Source organism: Molossus molossus, unplaced genomic scaffold, assembly GCF_014108415.1.
Source record: "Molossus molossus isolate mMolMol1 unplaced genomic scaffold, mMolMol1.p scaffold_m16_p_1, whole genome shotgun sequence".
Taxonomy (NCBI): Eukaryota; Metazoa; Chordata; class Mammalia; order Chiroptera; family Molossidae; genus Molossus; species Molossus molossus.
In genome coordinates this window covers 223,972,042-223,991,753 of record NW_023425344.1, presented here as the reverse complement: position 1 = coordinate 223,991,753, position 19,712 = coordinate 223,972,042, and the positions used below count along the sequence as shown (strand labels likewise).

General features: G+C 39.3%; 1 protein-coding gene across 2 annotated transcripts; it reads left to right on the top strand.

Moving 5' to 3' along the window:
• Nucleotides 1-832: 832 nt before the first annotated feature.
• MED6 (mediator complex subunit 6) lies at nucleotides 833-19,381 on the top strand. 2 transcript variants are annotated; one of them, XM_036242688.1, is made up of 8 exons: nucleotides 850-886; nucleotides 5,468-5,627; nucleotides 7,708-7,799; nucleotides 9,730-9,812; nucleotides 10,838-10,946; nucleotides 13,111-13,226; nucleotides 18,339-18,366; nucleotides 18,965-19,271. In XM_036242688.1, the coding sequence occupies exons 1-8, from the start codon at nucleotides 865-867 to the stop codon at nucleotides 19,093-19,095; spliced, it is 741 nt and encodes a 246-aa protein (XP_036098581.1). In that variant the 5' UTR covers nucleotides 850-864; the 3' UTR covers nucleotides 19,096-19,271. The 2 variants fall into 2 exon arrangements, with proteins under 2 accessions (XP_036098591.1, XP_036098581.1); XM_036242698.1 differs by lacking the exon at nucleotides 13,111-13,226 and having other exon boundaries at nucleotides 833-886; nucleotides 18,965-19,381.
• The last annotated feature ends 331 nt before the right edge of the window (nucleotides 19,382-19,712 follow it).

Here is a 19,712-nt window from a genome sequence, read left to right as displayed (position 1 = left end):
AGGCACCAGCCTCTCATACTCCTTCAGATTTTGGGGTTCTCTTCTAGGTATTTGTCTTGCTTGCAGATATCATTTTGCTTTTTATGGGGCCACGCTGGAGCTTGAGAATCTTTCTATGGCTTCCCATACCACAGAATTATTCCCTCTGGCATCTTTGCAACCTACCCCAGATTACCAGGAACGCAGACACTAGACTAGGCCCTTACGGAGATCCAGGGTTATTCCGTTTCTGTTATTTTTGTTAATATTTTATTTCAGAAGCATTTCCTGTGTTGTGAAATTTTTGCCTCAGAGGCATCTAATACATTTACTTAATGGGTTTACACTTTTAATGGGTTTAAGTGACATAAAAACTAACGACTTTCAAATTCCTTCCGCTTAGTCCTGTCCCATCCTCACCTTTGAGGGAGGGTAAAATACAAAATAGCCAATAGCTCCTAAATCTAATAGGTCATCGGATACACTACCCAGCCCTGCCTCTCTCCCCCTCCCAGCCCCTCCTCTCTCCTCCCCAGCCCCGCCCCACCTCCAAGCCAGGTCGCTCTCCTCCCGCCCGGCTCCACCTCCAAGCCCCACCCATCCCCACTTCCAAACTCCGCCCCGTCCGCCCCCAGCCCCTCCCTCCCCTCCGCACCCTGCACCCACCTCCCTGCGCGTCCCTCTCCTCTCTGTCCGGTCCACCTCCCAGCAGCGGTTCTGTGCTCTCGGCCTTCTCCCCTTCCCTGCCCTCTTCCAGACCTTCCAGCGCCCTCCCCTCTTTGCGTTGCTCCTCACGGGCCCTAGGGTCTGCAGCCCGCTGCTTCCGCCGTCGCAGGCGTTACGTTTCCTCTGCGCCGGAAGAAGAGCCCGCGAACACTTGGAATTATGGCGGCGGTGGATATCCGAGGTAACCTGTGCTTTTAGCTTTTGTTTCTTCATTATCTGGGGTCTGGTTTGGGGCTTTATAGCTCGCGGGGGCAAGGTTCAAGTTCCTTTGTGACGTCTCCAAGCTCTATTTCTGGACGACCGAATGCGTTAAGCTGGCGAAGAGTTGCCTGGTTTTTCCCAGTTCCTCGGGGTCTCAGAAGTGTCGAAGCGAAGGGATTGGAAAAAGTTCCGAGCTTTGAACCCTCAAATTTGCAGTACTGTTTTATACATATATTTATACAGTAAATATTGGGGCTATTCACCCGGGTGAAGGAATGGCCTTTGGACAGAGTGGGAGATGGGGATGAACCGACGTGATTTGATTCATCTCTTGGGACTTGGCGTCCTAGGGGCTGCTTTATTTCTGACATCGCGCCTTTTGCGTCCCTGGGCATGAATCCCTAAGTTTTCTTCAGTAAGTTTTAGTTTTGAGCCTACAGTATCTTCCATCGAGCACCCAACAATTAGGGTAGGGGTTGTTTCTTTTTCACACCTGAACTGTAAAGGTACTAAATATCTGTTGAGTCAGTGAATAAATATATGGAGACGTATTACTACCTTCACTGCAGATTGATATCCGGAGCATTAAGCTATACATTGTCTTCTCAGCCCACGTACACTCATCCGTTCCAGTGAATTTGAAAAAAGAAAACAGGCCTAGGAATTTTGCTTTGGTATTCCAAAGAGTGAACTGGAAGGACCATTAAAAAAAGCTGAAGCAGCCCGGGATTGTGGCTCATTGGTGGTTGAGCATGGACCCAGGCACCAAGAGATCACTGGTTCGATTCCGGTCAGGGCACATGCCCAGGGGTTGTGGGCCCGATCCCTAGTGGGGGGCATGCAGGAAGCGCCAATAGATGTTCTCTCTCATTGATGCTTCTATCTCTCCCTCTCTCTTCCTCTATCTCTCTCTAAAATCAATAAAGAAAAAAATCTTATTTTTTAATTGATTTTTTTTTTAATCCTCACCTGAGACATTTTTCCGTTTTTTGTTCAGATAGAGTGGGAGGGAGAGAGAGAGAGAAACATCGTCGTGAAAGGGACACATCGTGTGGCTGCCACCCGCATGACCCAACCAGGGCCGGGGACAAACTGCAACCGAGGTACATGCCCTTAGCAGGAACCGAACCCAGGTCTCTCCAGACCATAGGCCAACGCTCCAGCCACTGAGCCAAACCGGCCAGGGCAAAAAATTTTATTTTTAAAAGCTGAAGCAGAGAACCTAGTTCTAAACATAGCAGGTTCCTCCAGGTTGGGAGGAGGGATCATGGAAGTTCCCAGGAAAATTCAGTGGAGTGAGAGAACACCCTCCATTATCTTTTTGTTGTTAATCCTCACCCGAGGATATTTTTTCTGTTGATTTTTAGAGAGTGGAAAGGAGGGAGAGAAAGAGAGAGAAACATTGATGTGAGAGAGACACATTGATTGCTTGCCTCCCGAATGTGCCTAACCAGGACTCGGAATCAAACCTGCAACCCAGGTGTGTGTGTCCTTGATGGGGATTCCAACCTGTGACCCTTCACCCCCCCCCCCCCCCCCCGGTCCCTTTTTCCACTCTCTCTAAGAATCAATGGGAAAAAGTGTCCTTGGATGAGAATTAATAACAACAAAAAGATGTTTATAATATGCTCCAAGTCATTTCCATGTAGGGCTGTTTTGTTTGTATGTACTTGATTTTTACTGATTTGAGAGAGACAGAGACAGAGAGATTTGTTCCACTTATTTATGCAATCATTGGTTGATTCTTGTATGTGCCCTTATCAGGGATCCAACTTGCAACTTTGGTGTATTCAGACAACTCTAATCAACTGAGCTGCCTGGCCAAGGTTATATATACTTGATTTTTAATAAATTATTTATTTTTTAATTGATTTTTTTTTTTTTTTTTTTTTTTTTTTACAAGAGAGGAAGGGACAGAGAGATAGAAACATTGATCGGCTACCTTTGCACACCTCTGCTGAGGATTGAGCCCACAACCCAGGCATGTGCCCTGAGTGGGAATTGAACCTGGACCTCCCAATCTATGGGCCAAGGCTCAGTCCACTGAGCCACACTGGCCAGGCTATACTACCTTATTTTTAAAGGGAAATGTTGAAGATTTCATTTTCTGTATTAACAAAAGTGAAGTCTAACACTTATTACAAATATGTTCTCATTTTATAGTTATTCAAAATGCCCAGTGACCATCATTTCTGGAGAATGCTTTCATGTATTTGTCTTTCATTATAAGTTAGGTTTCCAGTGCCTAATTTTATCTCACTTGCTGATTGTTAGAGAGCTGTTATAGGGCTATATCATCATGTTCCCTTGCTACTAAATAAAAATGAGAAACGTTTAGTTGAGACTATTTTCAAATATTTAGTGTTCTGATGTTTTACTTTAGAGTTGTTAGAGTCATTGCAAAGGCTCTAAGGGGGGAGCATGCCTAGTGTATTAGAGGAGCAGCAAAGAGGCAGGTATGGCTGAAGCAGTGAAAAAGGAGGTAGGGCCTGACTGGTGTGGTTCAGTGGTTGAGCGTTGACCCATGCACCAAGAGGTCACTGGTTTGATTCCCAGTCAGGGCACATGCCCAGGTTGTGGGCCCAATCCCCAGTGGGGGGCATGCAGGAGGTGGCCAATCAGTATTCTCTCTCATCGATGTTTCTCTCTCTCTCTCCCTCTCCCTTCCTCTCTAAAAATCAAAAAAAAAAAAAAAAAAACTAATAAAAAAGACAAAGGAGGCAGGAAGAAGATGAGGTCAGATTATTGGTGACTTGCTCCTTATCTTCCTGTGCATTGCCACTGCCTTCCACTAGGGCCCCATCACCTCATGCCCATATTTATTGACTGGCGATAATTGTTTTTACTTGTTTCTGCAGATTACTCTGGAAATGATCTGTAATATTTTAACAATTTATTGTTAATAACTTACTTTGATACCATATTTAGTAGCAAGTTTCCACTATGTAAGTGAGAAAGAAACCTGAAATTGTCCTCTACAAATGCTTTTATTTAATCATTCCTAAGGAAATAAAGCACTTTTTAACAAGGTTGCTTTAAGCAAAACTACTTTAAGAAGTGGGTTCTGCCCTGGCCGGTTTGGCTCAGTGGTTAAAGCGTCGGCCTGCGGTCCGGAGAGACCCGGGTTCGGTTCCCGCTAAGGGCATGTACCTCGGTTGCAGTTTGTCCCCGGCCCTGGTTGGTCGTGCGGGTGGCAGCCACTCGATGTGTCCCTTTCACATCGATGTTTCTCTCTCTCTCTCTCTCTCTCTCTCTCTCTCTCTCTCTCTCCCTCCTACTCTATCTGAACAAGGAATGAAAAAGTGTCCTCGGGTGAGGATAAAAAAAAAAAAAAAAAAAAGAAGTGGGTTCTAATGCTTGAAGCTGAAAATAATGATTATCCTTAATTGTTTTTCATTAGAAAATATGTCTTTTTATTTTTTTGGCCTGTTAAATATTTGACTATGGTATGATACATTTATGATGAATCATCTTAATGGTCTGTACTGATAATTTGGTCATTGACATACTTCATCTATTTGTTTCCTTGGTTTTATAAGGCACAAAGCACATTTTATCTTTATACAATTACATTTTCTCACTTGATTTATTTTGCTTGGAATTGCTTGTCACCTTGGATTAAGTCTAACTTCTTGAAAGATGCCAGAGGCAATTAAAGTATAGGAGAGATTGAGATTTTAATTCTTACTTCTTCAATCAATATTATATAGGCATTTTGATGTTCATGACTCACAGCTAGTGGGATTTAGTATAGTCAGTGGTGTGAAACATCTTTGCAGCCAGTACCTAATAAAAGCTCATTAATTAAAGGTATCTAGCTCTATTTACCATGTCTTTTTTTCTTTGTGCATTTTTTAAAATTTCAAATTCTATTCTAAAATATAAAATTGTATGGCTGTAATGAAGGGCATTCTACTTCTCATTTGCCCTTTCACTTTTGCATCAGTATTATTTCATCTATAATAATAACTTCGTAATTTGTTTCTCTGTCACTAATTGGGAAGTTGCAAATTAGTGGCTCTGGATATGTTTTCTTTGGCATGGGTGTTTGAAAACTTTTGAATTAGTTGCCATCATATAAAAACGTAGGATTTCCAATTTTTTGAAAGACCTCTTTAGATTTCAAATTCTATCACTTCTCCACCTAATCAAATTATTCATTAAATATAATATACTTTTGTATTTTCCCACCTTTGTATGTGCATTCTCTCTGCTTAGAATTACTTTGCTCCTCTTTTTCCAGGATGAACCCTTATTTATTCTTTAACATATAGTGCTAAAGCCCTCACCCCATGAAAAATCATTCCAGTTCCCTCAGGTAAGGTATTCTGCTCCCTCCACTGTGCTCTCATAATACATTTATCCATACTTTGATTATAGCATTTATCATGTTGAGTTGTCAGTGCTTTCTTGCGTACTTGTCTCTTCTGTTAGACTGTGAGAGTATGTAAGTTAGGATCCATGTCTTTCTTCTATTCATAGTGCCTACAACATTAGATATATAATATTTGTAGGATTAGATTTTTTTTTTCTCTTTTCTCATTTTGTTTCTTTCCTATAGATAATCTGCTGGGAATCTCTTGGGTTGACAGTTCATGGATCCCCATTTTGAACAATGGAAGTGTCCTGGATTACTTTTCAGAAAGAAGTAATCCTTTTTACGACAGAACGTGTAATAATGAAGTGGTCAAAATGCAGAGATTAACATTAGAACACTTAAAGTAAGTTATTGTAAGAAGGTAGCCTCTTTGCCAACCAGAGATTCTGCAGTAAACAGTTCTTTCAAGCTGTGGATCCTGAAGCACAGAGGAGAAGTTTTGGAAGAACTTGAGTTTTGTTTGGGTTTATAACAAATTTTGATGTGCAAAGGAATTATTAATAGTCAATTTGTTGCTTAGGAAGTCTTTTCTGTATAACTTCTTATATTACTGTCCAATTAAAATACAGCTGTCAGGTTTAGATTTGATGAGTGATTTTAGCAATGCAACTGTTATGCTCAACCTAGTAACTATACTTATTTTCTCCTCTACATCTAATTTAATGTCTTTAGTAGGTTTATAGTAGATTTATCTTTGTTTGACAAAGAAAATAAAAATTTAGCCAAACAAATGCAAAGCAAGATTCTTCAGACTTAGGATGTTAAGATTTATTACTGTTGTAAACATTTCTGAAACAACTGTGTAATAAAAGTTTTTCATCTGTTAGCTAAACATTAGGGGGGATTCATGAAATTAAAATTCCATGGTATTTTAAATAGCTTTTGTTATGAGACAAATATTTATAACTATTAAGACAACTTATTGTTACTTTATTTGTTTACTTATTTATTTATTTATTTTTATCCTCACCCGAGGACATTTTTGCATTTATCTGCAGATAGAACAGGAGGAGAGAGGGAGGAAGAGAGAGAGAAACATTGATGTGAGAGAGACACATCAACTGGGTGCCACCCACACAACCCCAACCGGGGCCAGGGACAAACTGCAACCGAGGTACGGACCCTTAGCGGCAACCGAACCCGGGACTCTCTGGCCCGCAGGCTAACGCTCTAACCACAGAGCCAAACCGGCCAGGGCATATTGGTACTTTGAAATATAATCTGTTAGATCAAAAATGCACTGGGTCAAGGAAAGGTTTTTGATATTTTCTAGTTGGGTAGAATATATAGTTGACATATAGTCAGGACATGAATAGTCTTCAGGTATATTTTTATATTTTACATATATTTATAGATTTCTTAGGTCAGGAAGCATATTTTGGTTGCCTTTTTTGAAACATGCTCTTCAGTGTACTGTCATGATGAAAATTTAAGTTTATAGTGAATTTTTGTAGAGAAATTTTGCTGTTTAGCCCTGGCCAGTTTGGCTCAGCGGTTGGAGCGTCGGCCTGCGGTCCGGAGAGACCTGGGTTCGGTTCCCACTAAGGGCATGTACCTTGGTTGCAGTTTGTCCCCAGCCCTGGTTGGGTCGTGTGGGTCGCAACCACTCGATGTGTCCCTTTCACGTCGATGTTTCTCTCTCTCTTTCTCCCTCCCACTCTATCTGAACAAAATATGGAAATATATGCCCTGGCCAGTTTGGTCCAGCGGTTAGAGCGTCGGCCTGCGGTCCGGAGAGACCCGGGTTCGGTTCCCGCTAAGGGCACATACTTCGGTTGCAGTTTGTCCCCGGCCCTGGTTGGTCGTGTGGGTCGCAACCACTCGATGTGTCCCTTCACGTCGATGTTTCTCTCTCTCTCTCCCTTCCTCTCTCTCCCTCCCACTCTATCTGTACAAAAAATGGAAAAATATCCTCGGGTGAGGATAAAAAAAAAGAAAATATGGAAATATGTCCTCAGGTGAGGATTTAAAAAAAAAAATCTGCTGTTTAAAAACTAAATCTTTGCCTGCCTGGCGTGGCTCAGTGGTTGAGCGTCTACCCATGCATCAAAAGGTCACCGGTTCAATTCCCGGTCAGGGCACATGCCCAGGTTGTGGGCCTGATCCCCAGTGGGGGGCATACAGGAGGCGGCTAGTTGATGTTCTCTCCCAACAATATTTCTATTCTCTCCCTCTTCCTTCCTCTCTCTCTAAAATCAATAAAGAAAAAAAATTAATAAAATAAAAACCAAATCTTTATCTGAATTTCACTACCTCAGAAAATAGCCAGTTTTACTAAACAGCTAGGTTTTAATATCAAACATAGGCAGTTTTAATTCTACTTACAGTGTTGTTATACTTTTATATAATAATTTGAATGTTCTACAGAATTTTTTGTAAGGCATTCATAGATTTCTGGATGTCTGTGTTCTATTTTTATTCAGTCAGATGGTTGGAGTGGAATACATCCTTTTACATGCTCAAGAGCCCATTCTTTTTATCGTTCGGAAGCAACAGCGCCAATCGCCTACCCAAGGTAAAATGTGTAAACTTCAGGCAGTATTTTCTTCTTAAAATACCATGATTTATTTACTTTCTGAAGTATACAATGTTTTTGTTTGTTTGTTTTTAGTTGGGTTCTCTTGGGCATCCCCAAGATAACACACATGTTCAGTGCTTTACTAGGGGGGGATGGAGCAGACTTAGCATATAGTTAGTCATGCATAAGATTTGTTAAGCCATCACAGTAAGGATATACAGCCACATCAGTAAGGGAAAAAGACATATTAAGTGAGATCTGTAGGAATCCATGTGTAAGCTTCCTATACTTTTCCTCCTATGAGGGGCCACACCAAGTTCACCCTCCAGCAGTGACTGCAGCCCCATGTGTGTATGTCTGCTCAGGGAAATCCAGTTGAGACTCTGTGATCAAAATTTTTATTGAGGGCTAATCATGTAGACATCTTCTGCCTGCTAATATTCCAGACCCTTAGAAGGGAATCAAGTTTCCACTATAATATTGTTTGTACAAATTGTCTAGGCAAGCTGGTATAGTAGGCATAGTTTTATCACTTAGGAAACATTTCAAAAGCTACGTCCTCTAGTCACATGCTTAGACACTCAGGGGTCTTCCAGCATGCCCAGGGACAATTCTGCAAGCACTAACAAAGCAACTTGCTATATTGAAACCACCTCTTCCTGTGAGCACAGTCGTTGGGATTCCAAATGAACCTTGAGCATACCAAGTAATCTTTTCATCTCTGTTCACAGGGTCTAATTACAAACTACATGGTAGGTGCAGTTGTACCATATTCATAGGTTAGTTGGAAGTCCTCATTGACCCATTTGGGTTATACTACTAAACAAAAACTTGCCTTAGAAGTCACACTGAAGAGTGTAGAATTCAGATTTGATTTTGAATCAAAAGAATTAGTCACCTATTTCCAGAGATGACCAGCTACATCTCCTAATTAAATATCCTCATCAAGACATTTAGTAACAGCCCTTTTACTGATTCCAGAAATGACTTGTTAAAGAAGTCGTGGTTCCAGAGTCAAGAATTTAAATTTAGTTAAAAAATGTAGTTTCTGCCCAGAGAAAAAGAGAACCTTAGCCCTGGCTGGGGTTACTCAGTGGGTTGGAGCCTGTACACTGAAAGGTTGCAGGTTCAATTCCCAGTCAGGGTAGATGCCTAGGTTTCGGGTTGGATCCTGGTTGGGGCACGTACGGGAGGCAACCGATCAATGTTTCTCTCTTTCTCTCCCTCCCCCTCTCTCTAAAAATCGGTGAAAATATCCTCAGGCGAGGATTAAAAAAGAGAACCTTAGAACAAAGGCAAGACCAGGGACAAGATTTCCATGATGAGAGCCTTCAAAGTATAGAAGCTACTCAAGGTGGCACTGGCCTCACTTGCAGCTGTTTTATTCCTTCGGACCCAGGACAGGGGCACAGAGACAGGTTTAGCACATCTGATATCTTCATCCTGGGCCCTAATTCTCTCTTGCTCTAAGGTCTTACTTCCCAAGGTGAAGCTGACTGACAGCAGCATTGGTCACTTGGGAACTTATTAGATATGCACTATGCCTACTAAGAATCTTATTTTAATAGGTACTAAAGTGATTCAGGTGTACATTAACATTTGAGAAGCTCTGCTTTAGGGCAAGAGTTGGCAAAACTTTTCATGTGAAGGTCCACAGGGTAAATATTTTAGACTTTGTGGGACTCATGGTCTCTGTGACAACTACTCAACTACTGCCATAGCAGCCATAGATAATAACATAAATGAATGGGTGTGACTGTTTTCTAACATAACTTTATTTACAAAAACAGGAATTGCTAGTCTCCGCCCTAAGTTTTAATAAGGGAAAATGTCAATTCTGGTTGTTCTGTTAATGAAAATCTATTTAGTCATTTGTGTACATAGCTGTATTCATAAATGGTCTCCCCTGCCCTCCCTACTGCTTTAGTTATCCCACTGGCTGATTACTATATCATTGCTGGAGTGATCTATCAGGCACCAGACTTGGGATCAGTTATAAACTCTAGAGTGGTAAGTATCTTCACATTCTTTTTGTTTGTTTGTTTTTTTATCCTCACCCGAGGACATTTTTGCATTTATCTTCAGATAGAGCAGGAGGGAGAGAGGGAGGAAGAGAGAGAGAGAGAAACATTGATGTGAGAGAGACACATCAAGTGGTTGCCACCCACTCGACCCCAACTGGGGCCGGGGACAAACTACAACCAGTGTATGTGCCCTTAGTGGGAACCGAACCTGGGACTCTCTGGTCCGTGAGCTGATGTTCTAACCGCTGAGCCAAACCGGCCAGGGCTCTTCACATTCTTTAAACACTAAAGAAAACTTTTACTTGGGCTACCTGGCCTTAAAGACTCAAGCAGGACAATGGACACAAACGATAGTTTGGGGAAAGCAGGAGGGGGTGGGAGTGGATAGGAGGGGTTCAATGGGGGAAAGGGGGGAATATCAGTAATACTTAAAACAATAAAGATTAAAGAATAATAATAATCCATATTCTCAGTCATGTCCAAGGATTAGGACCTTTAAAGAGATATTCTTGAAAAAACATTTCAAAGTTGTCAACCTCTAGATTAACCAAACAAAAAAGAATCAAACAGGTGCTCTTTTTATAAGTTAGTATAAGATGTTAAGTATTAGAATGTTTTGAGCATTGCTACTGTGGGTCAGCTTTATATTAAAAGTATATACCACAGCCCTGGCCAGGTGGCTCAGTTGATTGGAGCATTGTCCCATGTACCTAAAGGTCGTGGGTTTGATTTCTGGGCAGTACACATACCTAGGTTGCAGGTTCAGTCCCTGGGCGAGGCACTGTATGGGAGGCAACTGATCAATGATTCTCTCTTACATTGGTGTCTCAGGTGAGGAATTAAAAATCTAAAAAACAATGAAAGTATATATCACAGCCCCAGCTATATAGAGATTCAGGTTCTGAAAAACAGAAAATTACTGTCTTTGCAAATGTAATATCTTGTATTTACTTTGGAAATTTTGGTTGATCTAATGAGAAATTTAGAATCCATTTGTTTTTTTTTTACAAGCTTACCGCGGTGCATGGTATTCAGTCCGCTTTTGATGAAGCTATGTCATACTGTCGATATCATCCTTCCAAAGGTTATTGGTGGCACTTCAAGGACCATGAAGAGCAAGGTAGGTAGGACACCTAGACCCTCCAAAAACCTTTTTAGGTATTCTGAGAATGAAGCTGTTTACTTTAGGAAAATAGCTATTGATTTCTAGGTGTGTTTTACTTCTCCTTGGGAAGATTCTGCATAGGATGATGACATTGTCACATCTATGATTTATATAAATAGATATAATAATAGCTTTCCCATAGGAACATATAAAATTTTCAATCTGTTAGGTAAGTGGTAATCTTTGATAAGTGGATTCAAGGTTTTTAAATATTTGGAATATGCAGAGAATATCGGTGATGAGAAATGAGTAATGACGATATTTCTTGCTTAATTGACTGTAGAGTCATCTTGAAATCAGGAACCTGAATCTCCCAGTCTGAAAAGTAGGGGAGATGCTTTTAGAGCTTTCTGCCCAGGTGAACAGTCTATTTTCTGATCTTTCCATGTTATCACCTGTTGTGGTGCCAGGTTCCCTAGTATCTGTAGCTGCTAATCTGCTACTTGTTCTACACCATATTTTACCAATAAGTACCAGAAACCTATAGTCTGTATTTCCTTCTCTGAGAAATAGTTCAGGATAAATTACTAATGGAAAAGTAGCCTTTAAATAGGATTCAGACTTGTGGCATGAATAGTCTCAGATACAGTTACATTTATTCTTAATAGTAGTTGCAGGCTGTAACATTAGATGTAGGAAAGTTTACATCAGTTAAGTAAACTCCTAAGAGCTCTTTGCCTCTACCCTAATGAACTATTTGGAGTAAAACTTATCTGGAACCCTTCATTTAGAGACAGTCCCCCTGTATACCCCCCTCCCAGGGGAAATTGTATGTCATTAATGTCAGAATTTCTCTTATACGTTCTTTTTTTTTTCTTGTCTTGAGGATCTTCTGTTTGATCGCCCCCCCCCCCCCCCCAGTGAATTATAGTCTCCATAATTGAGTGTGGTAGCTTGAGGAGTTTGTAAAAGTTGCATTTTCTATTTGCACTTTTAAGTTTCATGGAAAAAGACCATTTAATACGCTGAAAATATATAAGATAATGTCAAACAAGTAATCTGGATTATGCTTTTAATAATTATGGAAAACTTTGGACTTAAAATTCTTTTTTCTATCCATGCTTATATACTAAAACTAAAGTATCATTAAAAAATTTATTTTTAATTACAGTGTACATTCAAATACTATTTTGTATTAGTTTTAAGTATACAGCATAGTGGTTAGACAATCATATACTTTACAAAGTTAAAACTAAAGTATCTTTAAAAGATATCAGCATTTTATTATTTATTTATTTATTTAAAAGATATTTCTATTGCTTTTTAGAGAGAGAGAGAAATATCCATCATTTGTCACCTGCACGCCCCCTGCCGGGGATTGAGTCCAAAACCCCTGCATGTGCCCTGACCTGGAATTGAACCAGGTTGGGACAATGCTCCAACCAGCTGAGCCGCACTGACCAGGGCAACATCAACTTTTTTTTTTTAATCCTCACCTGAGGATATTTTTCCAATTTTATCTTCAGATAGAGTGGGAGGGAGGGAGGGAGGGAGGGAGGGAGGGAGGGAGGGAGGGAGGGAGAGAGAGAGAGAGAGAAGCAGAAATGTCAAAGTGAGAGAGACACATTGACTGGTTGCCTTCCACGTGATCCCGACCAGGGCTGGGACTGAACTGCAACCTAGGTACATGCCCTTGGCCAGAATTGAACCCGCAACTCTTTGGTCCATGGGCCCACGCTCTAACCTCTGAGCCAAACTGGCCAGGGCTTAATATGTCTTTTATTGATTTTGGAGAGACAGGAAGGGAGAGGTAGAACATTGATGTGAGAGAGAAACATTGATTGGCTGCCTCCTGCGCGCCCCCAGGATCAAGTCCACAACCCCGGACATGTGCCCTGACTGAGTATCGAACCTGGGCCTCTCAGTCCATGGGATGATGCTCAATCCACTGAGCTATACTGGCCAGTCGACATCAACTTTCTAAATGTTAACTTCATTTAAAAGGGAGAGTTTGAATGCTTCTGTGTATATGCTCTGTTTAATTTATTTGGGGGATTATTTTTGAACTAGCAGCCATAAAAGATAATGAAGTTTGAGTATATTTATAGGGGAGAAAGATTTGTAAAATATAAAACACCAAACTAGACATTGTTTTGATTTGGACTTTCTATTTTAATAGATAAAATTAAACCTAAAACCAAAAAGAAAGAAGAACCAAGCTCTATTTTCCAGAGGCAGCGTGTGGATGCTTTACTCCTAGACCTCAGACAAAAATTTCCACCCAAATTTGTGCAGGTAATGAGAATGTGTGTGGTAATTTTGATTTGATACTGTTTACTGGCATATTTATTTTTATTTTTTTAATTATTTTTATTTCTTTTTAGCGTGAGTGAGAGAGAATCATTGATTTGTTGTTCCACTTATTTATGCATTCATTGGTTGCTTGTATGTGCCCTGAGCAGAGATTGAACTCACAACCTTGGTGTGTTGGGATGATGCTTTAACCAACTGTGCCCCCTGACCAAGGCCTGGCATATTTATTTTTAATGGAGAACTGTTTCAGATGTGACCTAAAAATACTGATTTTCCTCATTAGTTAAAAAAATCATCTCTGAATCAAGGGAAAGGTTTTCAAAGACTTAATGCAGAAAGTGGGTAAAGGGAATGAAAATGACATTGTTCTTTGCTGTTGAGTTTAATTTCTCATTGAATTTTAATAAGCTGTCAGGGCTATAGATAGATAATATTCTCATTCAAAAGGTTGCCTAAAATGTAGTAGATAACAAAACTAGAATCTGAAACTCATGCTATTTTTACTCTCTCTGCTCTCTTCCAGCTTGATGTAGTGGATATCTAAGTTCTTAAACAACAGAATAGTTAAAACTTTTGTAACAAAAAGAACAGAACACTTGAGGCAGAGGTTTGCCATGATAAATGGAGGAGGAACGAGTAATGTAAGGGTTACATCATATTGGTGTTTAAGTTATATGAATTTTATTATGTTATTTTGGGGCGTTCCAACAGCAATAGCAAATCCACCTGCAGTTCTACTAAATGAGCTTTTGAGGTATGACATGGAATATGTGAACATTTTATTCTCATGATTAGTCTCAGTTTTTATGGACCCTTTACAGGGCTGTGTTTATACAAGGTCATATATACTGCTTTTCTTGAGGGGGCCTAATTAAGAAATTTTTTTAGGGTCATTTTAGGTTAAATGACAATTTTTACACCACGAGATGACTTTAGAATAACCTCCCCTTCCCCCTTTTCTGACTCCACTCTGTGAGAGATATGTGCTATTGGAGTGGTGATGTGGTGGTGAAGGGAGCAGAAGACACAGTTGGAACTCAGGACAGGAAAGCCAGTTTAGAGAAATCTCACAATTATACTTGAAGATGAAACAGTGTCTGATGAATAAATTAATTATAGCCGTGTGTAGGGTGATAAGTAACCACTACAGAGTGTAAGAGGTTAGGTATGGTTGACCATTTATTCATTGAGTACTACATAGTATATACTGGGGGTGCTGGAGGAAGAACACCTAGACCCTGCACAGTACAGTAGCCATTAGGCTCATGTGATGAGCATTTGAAACACAGCTAGTCCAGATTGAATTGTGAGATATGTATAAAATACATATTGGGATCAAAGACCTAAAACAGAAAAAATGTAAAATACCATATTAATAATTTAAAATATTGATTATATGTTGAAATGATATTTTAGCTATATTTGGTTTAAAATATAAAATGTTTCTTTGTGAAAATGTGACTACTGGAAAATTTTTAATTACATATGTAATTTGTAATTGTGGCTCACATTATATCTCTTTTAGACAGTGCTGATCTAGAAAATGGGAAACATACAAAGCCAGAAGTATAAGTGTTAATGAACATATACTCAGAAACCAGAAAGTCCTGACTTTTTCCCCCTAGTTCCTTGAGGTGTAAAGTTAGATTGAGAACTTTTTTTTTAATATAGGCATTTATCACTATAAACTTCCCTCTTAGTACTGCTTTTGCCACATTCCCTAAGTTGTGGTATGTTGTGTTTTCATTTTCATTTCTCTCCAGATGATTTCTGATTTCTTTTTTGACCCATTGGTTGTTCAAGAGTGTGTTGTTTAATATCCACATATGAGTTAGAAGAAGAAGAAATACAATAAAGATTAGAGCAAAAATAAGTGAAATAGAGACTAGAGAACAATAGAAACAATTAGTGAAACTAAGAGTTGGTGTTTTTTAAAAGGTAAGCAGAATTGACAGTCTTTTAGCTAGACCAAAAAAGAGGATTCAAATAAGTAAAACTAGAAATGAAAGAGGAAACATTATAACTGGTGTCACAGAAACAAAAGGATCATAAAAGATGAGACTACTATAAGTAATTATATGCCAACAAATTGAACAACCTCGAAGAAATTCCTAGAAACATGCAACCTACCAAGACTGAGTCATGAAGAAATAGAAATGAGAACAGACCAAAAACGAGGAGGATTGAATCAGTAATTATAAACCTTCCAACAAACAAAAGTCTAACACCAAGTGACTTCACAGGTGAATTCTACCAAATATTTTAAATAGAAGACTAATTTTTCCAAACTCTTCAAAAAACTGAAAAGGAAGGAACAATTAAAATTCATTTTATGAGGTCAACATTATTCTAATACCAAAGACAAAAATACTATAGGAAAACTACAGTATCACTGATGAACATAGATGCAAAAATCCTTAGTGAAATACTAGCAAACCAAATCTAACAACACACTAAGAGGATCATACACCATGATCATGTGGAATTTATCCCTGGAATGCAAGGATGGCTCAACATACTGAAATCTGTATGATACACCACATTATTAGAATAAAGGATAAAAATCACAAAATGATCTCAGTAGATTCAGAAAAAGCATTTGAAAAAAACTCAACACCCTTTTATGATAAAAATGCTCAAAAAACTAGGTATTAAAGGAATGTACCTTACATAATAAAGTCCATATGTCCCACAGCTAATATACTCAGTGGTGAAAAACAAAGCTTTGATCAGGGACAAGACAAAGATACTCTTCATACTTCTTTCCAACATCGTATTGGAAGTCCTAGCCAGGGAAATTAGGCAAGAAAAAGAAATAAAAGGCATTCAATTGGAAAAGAAGTAAAATAGTCTCTGACAATTGATCTTAAGTATAGCAAACCCTAAAGATCCACTAAAAATTATTAGAACTAATCAATGAATTCAGTTAAGTTGCAGGATACAAAATTGTTTCCATTTCTATACACTAACAGTGAACTGTCTGAAAAGGGTATTAAGAAAACAATCCCACCCTGGCCGGTTTGGCTCAGCGGTTAGAGCATCGGCCTGCGGTCCAGAGAGACCCGGGTTTGGTTCCCGCTAAGGGCACGTACCTCAGTTGCAGTTTGTACCCTGGCCTTGGTTGGTCGTGCGGGTGGCAGCCACTTTATGTGTCCCTTTCACATCGATGTTTCTCCCTCTCTCTCTCTCTCTCTCTCTCCCTCCCACTCTATCTGAACAAAAAATGGAAAAATGTCCTCCGGTGAAGATAAAAAAGAAAAAGAAAAACAACCCCATTTACAATAGCATTAAAAAAAAAGAACTTGGGGTAAACTTTTTGTTTCCAGCTTTACTGAGATATACTTAACCGTGTAACATTGTGTAATTTTAAGGTGCACAACATACTGATTTGATACACTTATGTATTGCAAAATGATTACTTTCACAGCATTAGCTTACATCTCCATCATGTCACATAATCACCAATTCTCTTTTGGTGGTGAGCTCATTTTATTTTATTTTTTTCTGGGTACGTGCCCCTAACGGGAACCGAACCCGAGACTCTCTGGTCCACAGGCCGCCGCTCCAACCGCTGAGCCAAACCGGCCAGGGCTGTGGTGAACTATTTTAAGATTTACTCTCTTAGCAACTTTCAAGTACTATATAAGACAGTATTATTAGCTATAATCACCATGTTATACATTAGATCCCCAGAACTTACTCATAACTGGAAGTTTGTACCCTTTGACCAACATCTCCCCATATCCTTTGCCCCTCACCTCACTCCAGCCACTGATAACCACCACTTTACTCTCTTTATGATTTTTATTTTAGATTACACATATAAGTGATATTTTATAGTATTTGTCTTTTGCTGTCTGCCTTATTTCACTTAGATTAATGCCTTCAGGTTTCATCCTTTTTTTTTTTTCTCCCCCAAAAGGTAAGATTTGCTTCTTATGGCTGAATACTGTTTCATCTTCTTTTTTTTTTTTTTTTTTTATCATCCTCACCCGAGGACATTTTTCCATTTTTTTTGTTCAGGTAGAGTGGGAGGGAGAGAGAGGAACAGAGAGAGAGAGAAACATCGATGTGAAAGGGACACATCGAGTGGCTGCCACCCGCACGACCAACCAGGGCCGGGGACAAACTGCAACCGATGTACGTGCCCTTAGCGGAAACCGAACCCGGGTCTCTCCGGACCGCAGGCCGACGCTCTAACCGCTGAGCCAAACCGGCCAGGGCTCATCTTCTTTTTTTTTTATCCTCACCCGAGGACATTTTTCCATTTTTTGTACAGATAGAGTGGGAGGGAGAGGAAGAGAGAGAGAGAGAGAAACATCGACGTGAAAGGAACACCTCGAGTGGCTGCCACCTGCATGACCAACCAGGGCCAGGGACAAACTGCAACCGAGGTACATGCCCTTAGCGGGAACCGAACCCGGGTCTCTCTGGACCGCAGGCTGACGCTCTAACCGCTGAGTCAAACCAGCCAGGGCTCTGCAGTTCACTTTTTAATAGTATGATCATCAGATGCCTTATGTTCATAGAAAAATACCTCTTTTTCCTCTGTACTTCCCATACCTGCCAACTTTAAAAGTCAGAAGTTCATCCAAACTTTTTTTTATAGTTCATATTCTCGAAGCAAATAAGTCTTTGAAGTCTTGAAAGGCTCCATTTTTCCTTCCACTGGATGATATTGTAAATCGGGGTAGCCTGGATGCAGAGGCAGAGGGCTTTTGTAGGTGTTCAGGGTTATTTATGTTTGACTTTTTTGTTCTAGTTTTAGATTTGTCTTTTCTGAAACAGGTGAATAAGAAGTGGAAAATGATAAATTTATTTTTAGTGGAATTCTTTTAAAAAGATTTATCTTTATTGTTGAAAGTATTACAGATGTTCCCTCTTTTCTCCCCTGTTGTTCTCCTCCACCCTGTGATAAATTTACTTTTTATGATATGTACATTGTTCCTCTTCATGAAGTCATTTATAGTGTAATTTGAATGAAGGTGTAATTTTAATAAGAATTATGATGTCAAGAAGAAAAACTTTACTAATCTACTCTGTTTTCTTCTACTTCTTCCCTCTCTTCTTTGTTTTTTCTTTTTTTAATTACAGCAAAAGTCTGGAGAAAAGCCTGTCCCAGGTATGGTTCATCTGATGTTCTTGTTGAACTTGAAATAAAAACTAACAGCCTGTTTAACTCAGTAACAACTGAGATGAGCTATTGTCATTTTGTCTTTCTAAATTTTCTCATTGTCGTTTGTTACTCCTGACCTTTGAGATTTGCTGAATTGACAAAAGGTGGTGCTTTTGTGGTAGTGGTGTTAGTATTTAAAAGATGAATCAGAGCAGGAAGAGTAGGAATTGAGATGTGGAAAAGCCATGGTGATTTTAGGCTTTTAGTTCAAATTTCAGTGTGGAAAAGGGTCTTCTGGTTCATCATTGGAAAGAGATATTGAATTATCTATCTACTGAACTGGGAAGGAATAATTATGTATCTTGTTTATGTATCTTATTCAAATGTCATGTGTTTTTGTCTACTATCACAGATTTGCTTGGGTTGTCAGGCATTTAGGTTTGTAAATGGATTCTTATACATCTGCCTGATGAAATAGCTAAATTTAGAACTTGAGATAACCAGTTCTGAATGAATTGGAAAGAGTCACATGAACTGTTGTCTAAATTGATCTCATTCCTCCATTCTTCTCCCCCTCCAAAAAATATCTGCTTTTGATGGGTAGTGGATCAGACAAAGAAAGAGGCAGAACCTACACCAGAAACTGTAAAATCTGAGGAGAAGGAGACCACAAAGAGCATCCAACAGACGGTGAGCACTAAAGGTCCCCCTGAAAAACGAATGAGACTTCAGTGATTATTGGACTAGAGAGAAGCTTGCAAGACTTCTTGTCTATTATTATACCTCATAACTGTGACCGGGCTCTTGAACTTTAAAATTCTCTCACAACCCCCTCATTTGTATAGAATGTGCTTGTTCTTTAAGAAAGGATGTAAGGACCCTCATGCTTTTGATATGGATATTTGTATGTATCTTACATAGCCTTTTCCCTACAGGACTTGCTTGAGCAGCCTCCTCACTCACATGTATACTGTTTATATATATTTAAAACCAAATAAAGGTATTTGTCTAAATTACTTTATCATGACTTTTTCCCTAATTTCTCTCTCTGAAATATTTCCATATGCACTTTGTAAACACAAAGGATTAATGTTAAAGTAGTAACTAAGCTTATTTTCTTTTTCTTTCCATATTTCTCAGTATTAAGATAATAAAATGAGTAACAATTTGAATGAGAAAGAGATGGAAAGCCCTCACCTATATCATTATCCTACAAATACTATAACAGTTTTGTGAATTTATTGTCTTCGTTTTCTGTACTAGATATTTTAAAAACCAAAGCTTGTAATTATTCTGTTCATATAATTTTACTTTATCACATTATTATGTCTGTTGTAAGCAATTCTTCATGT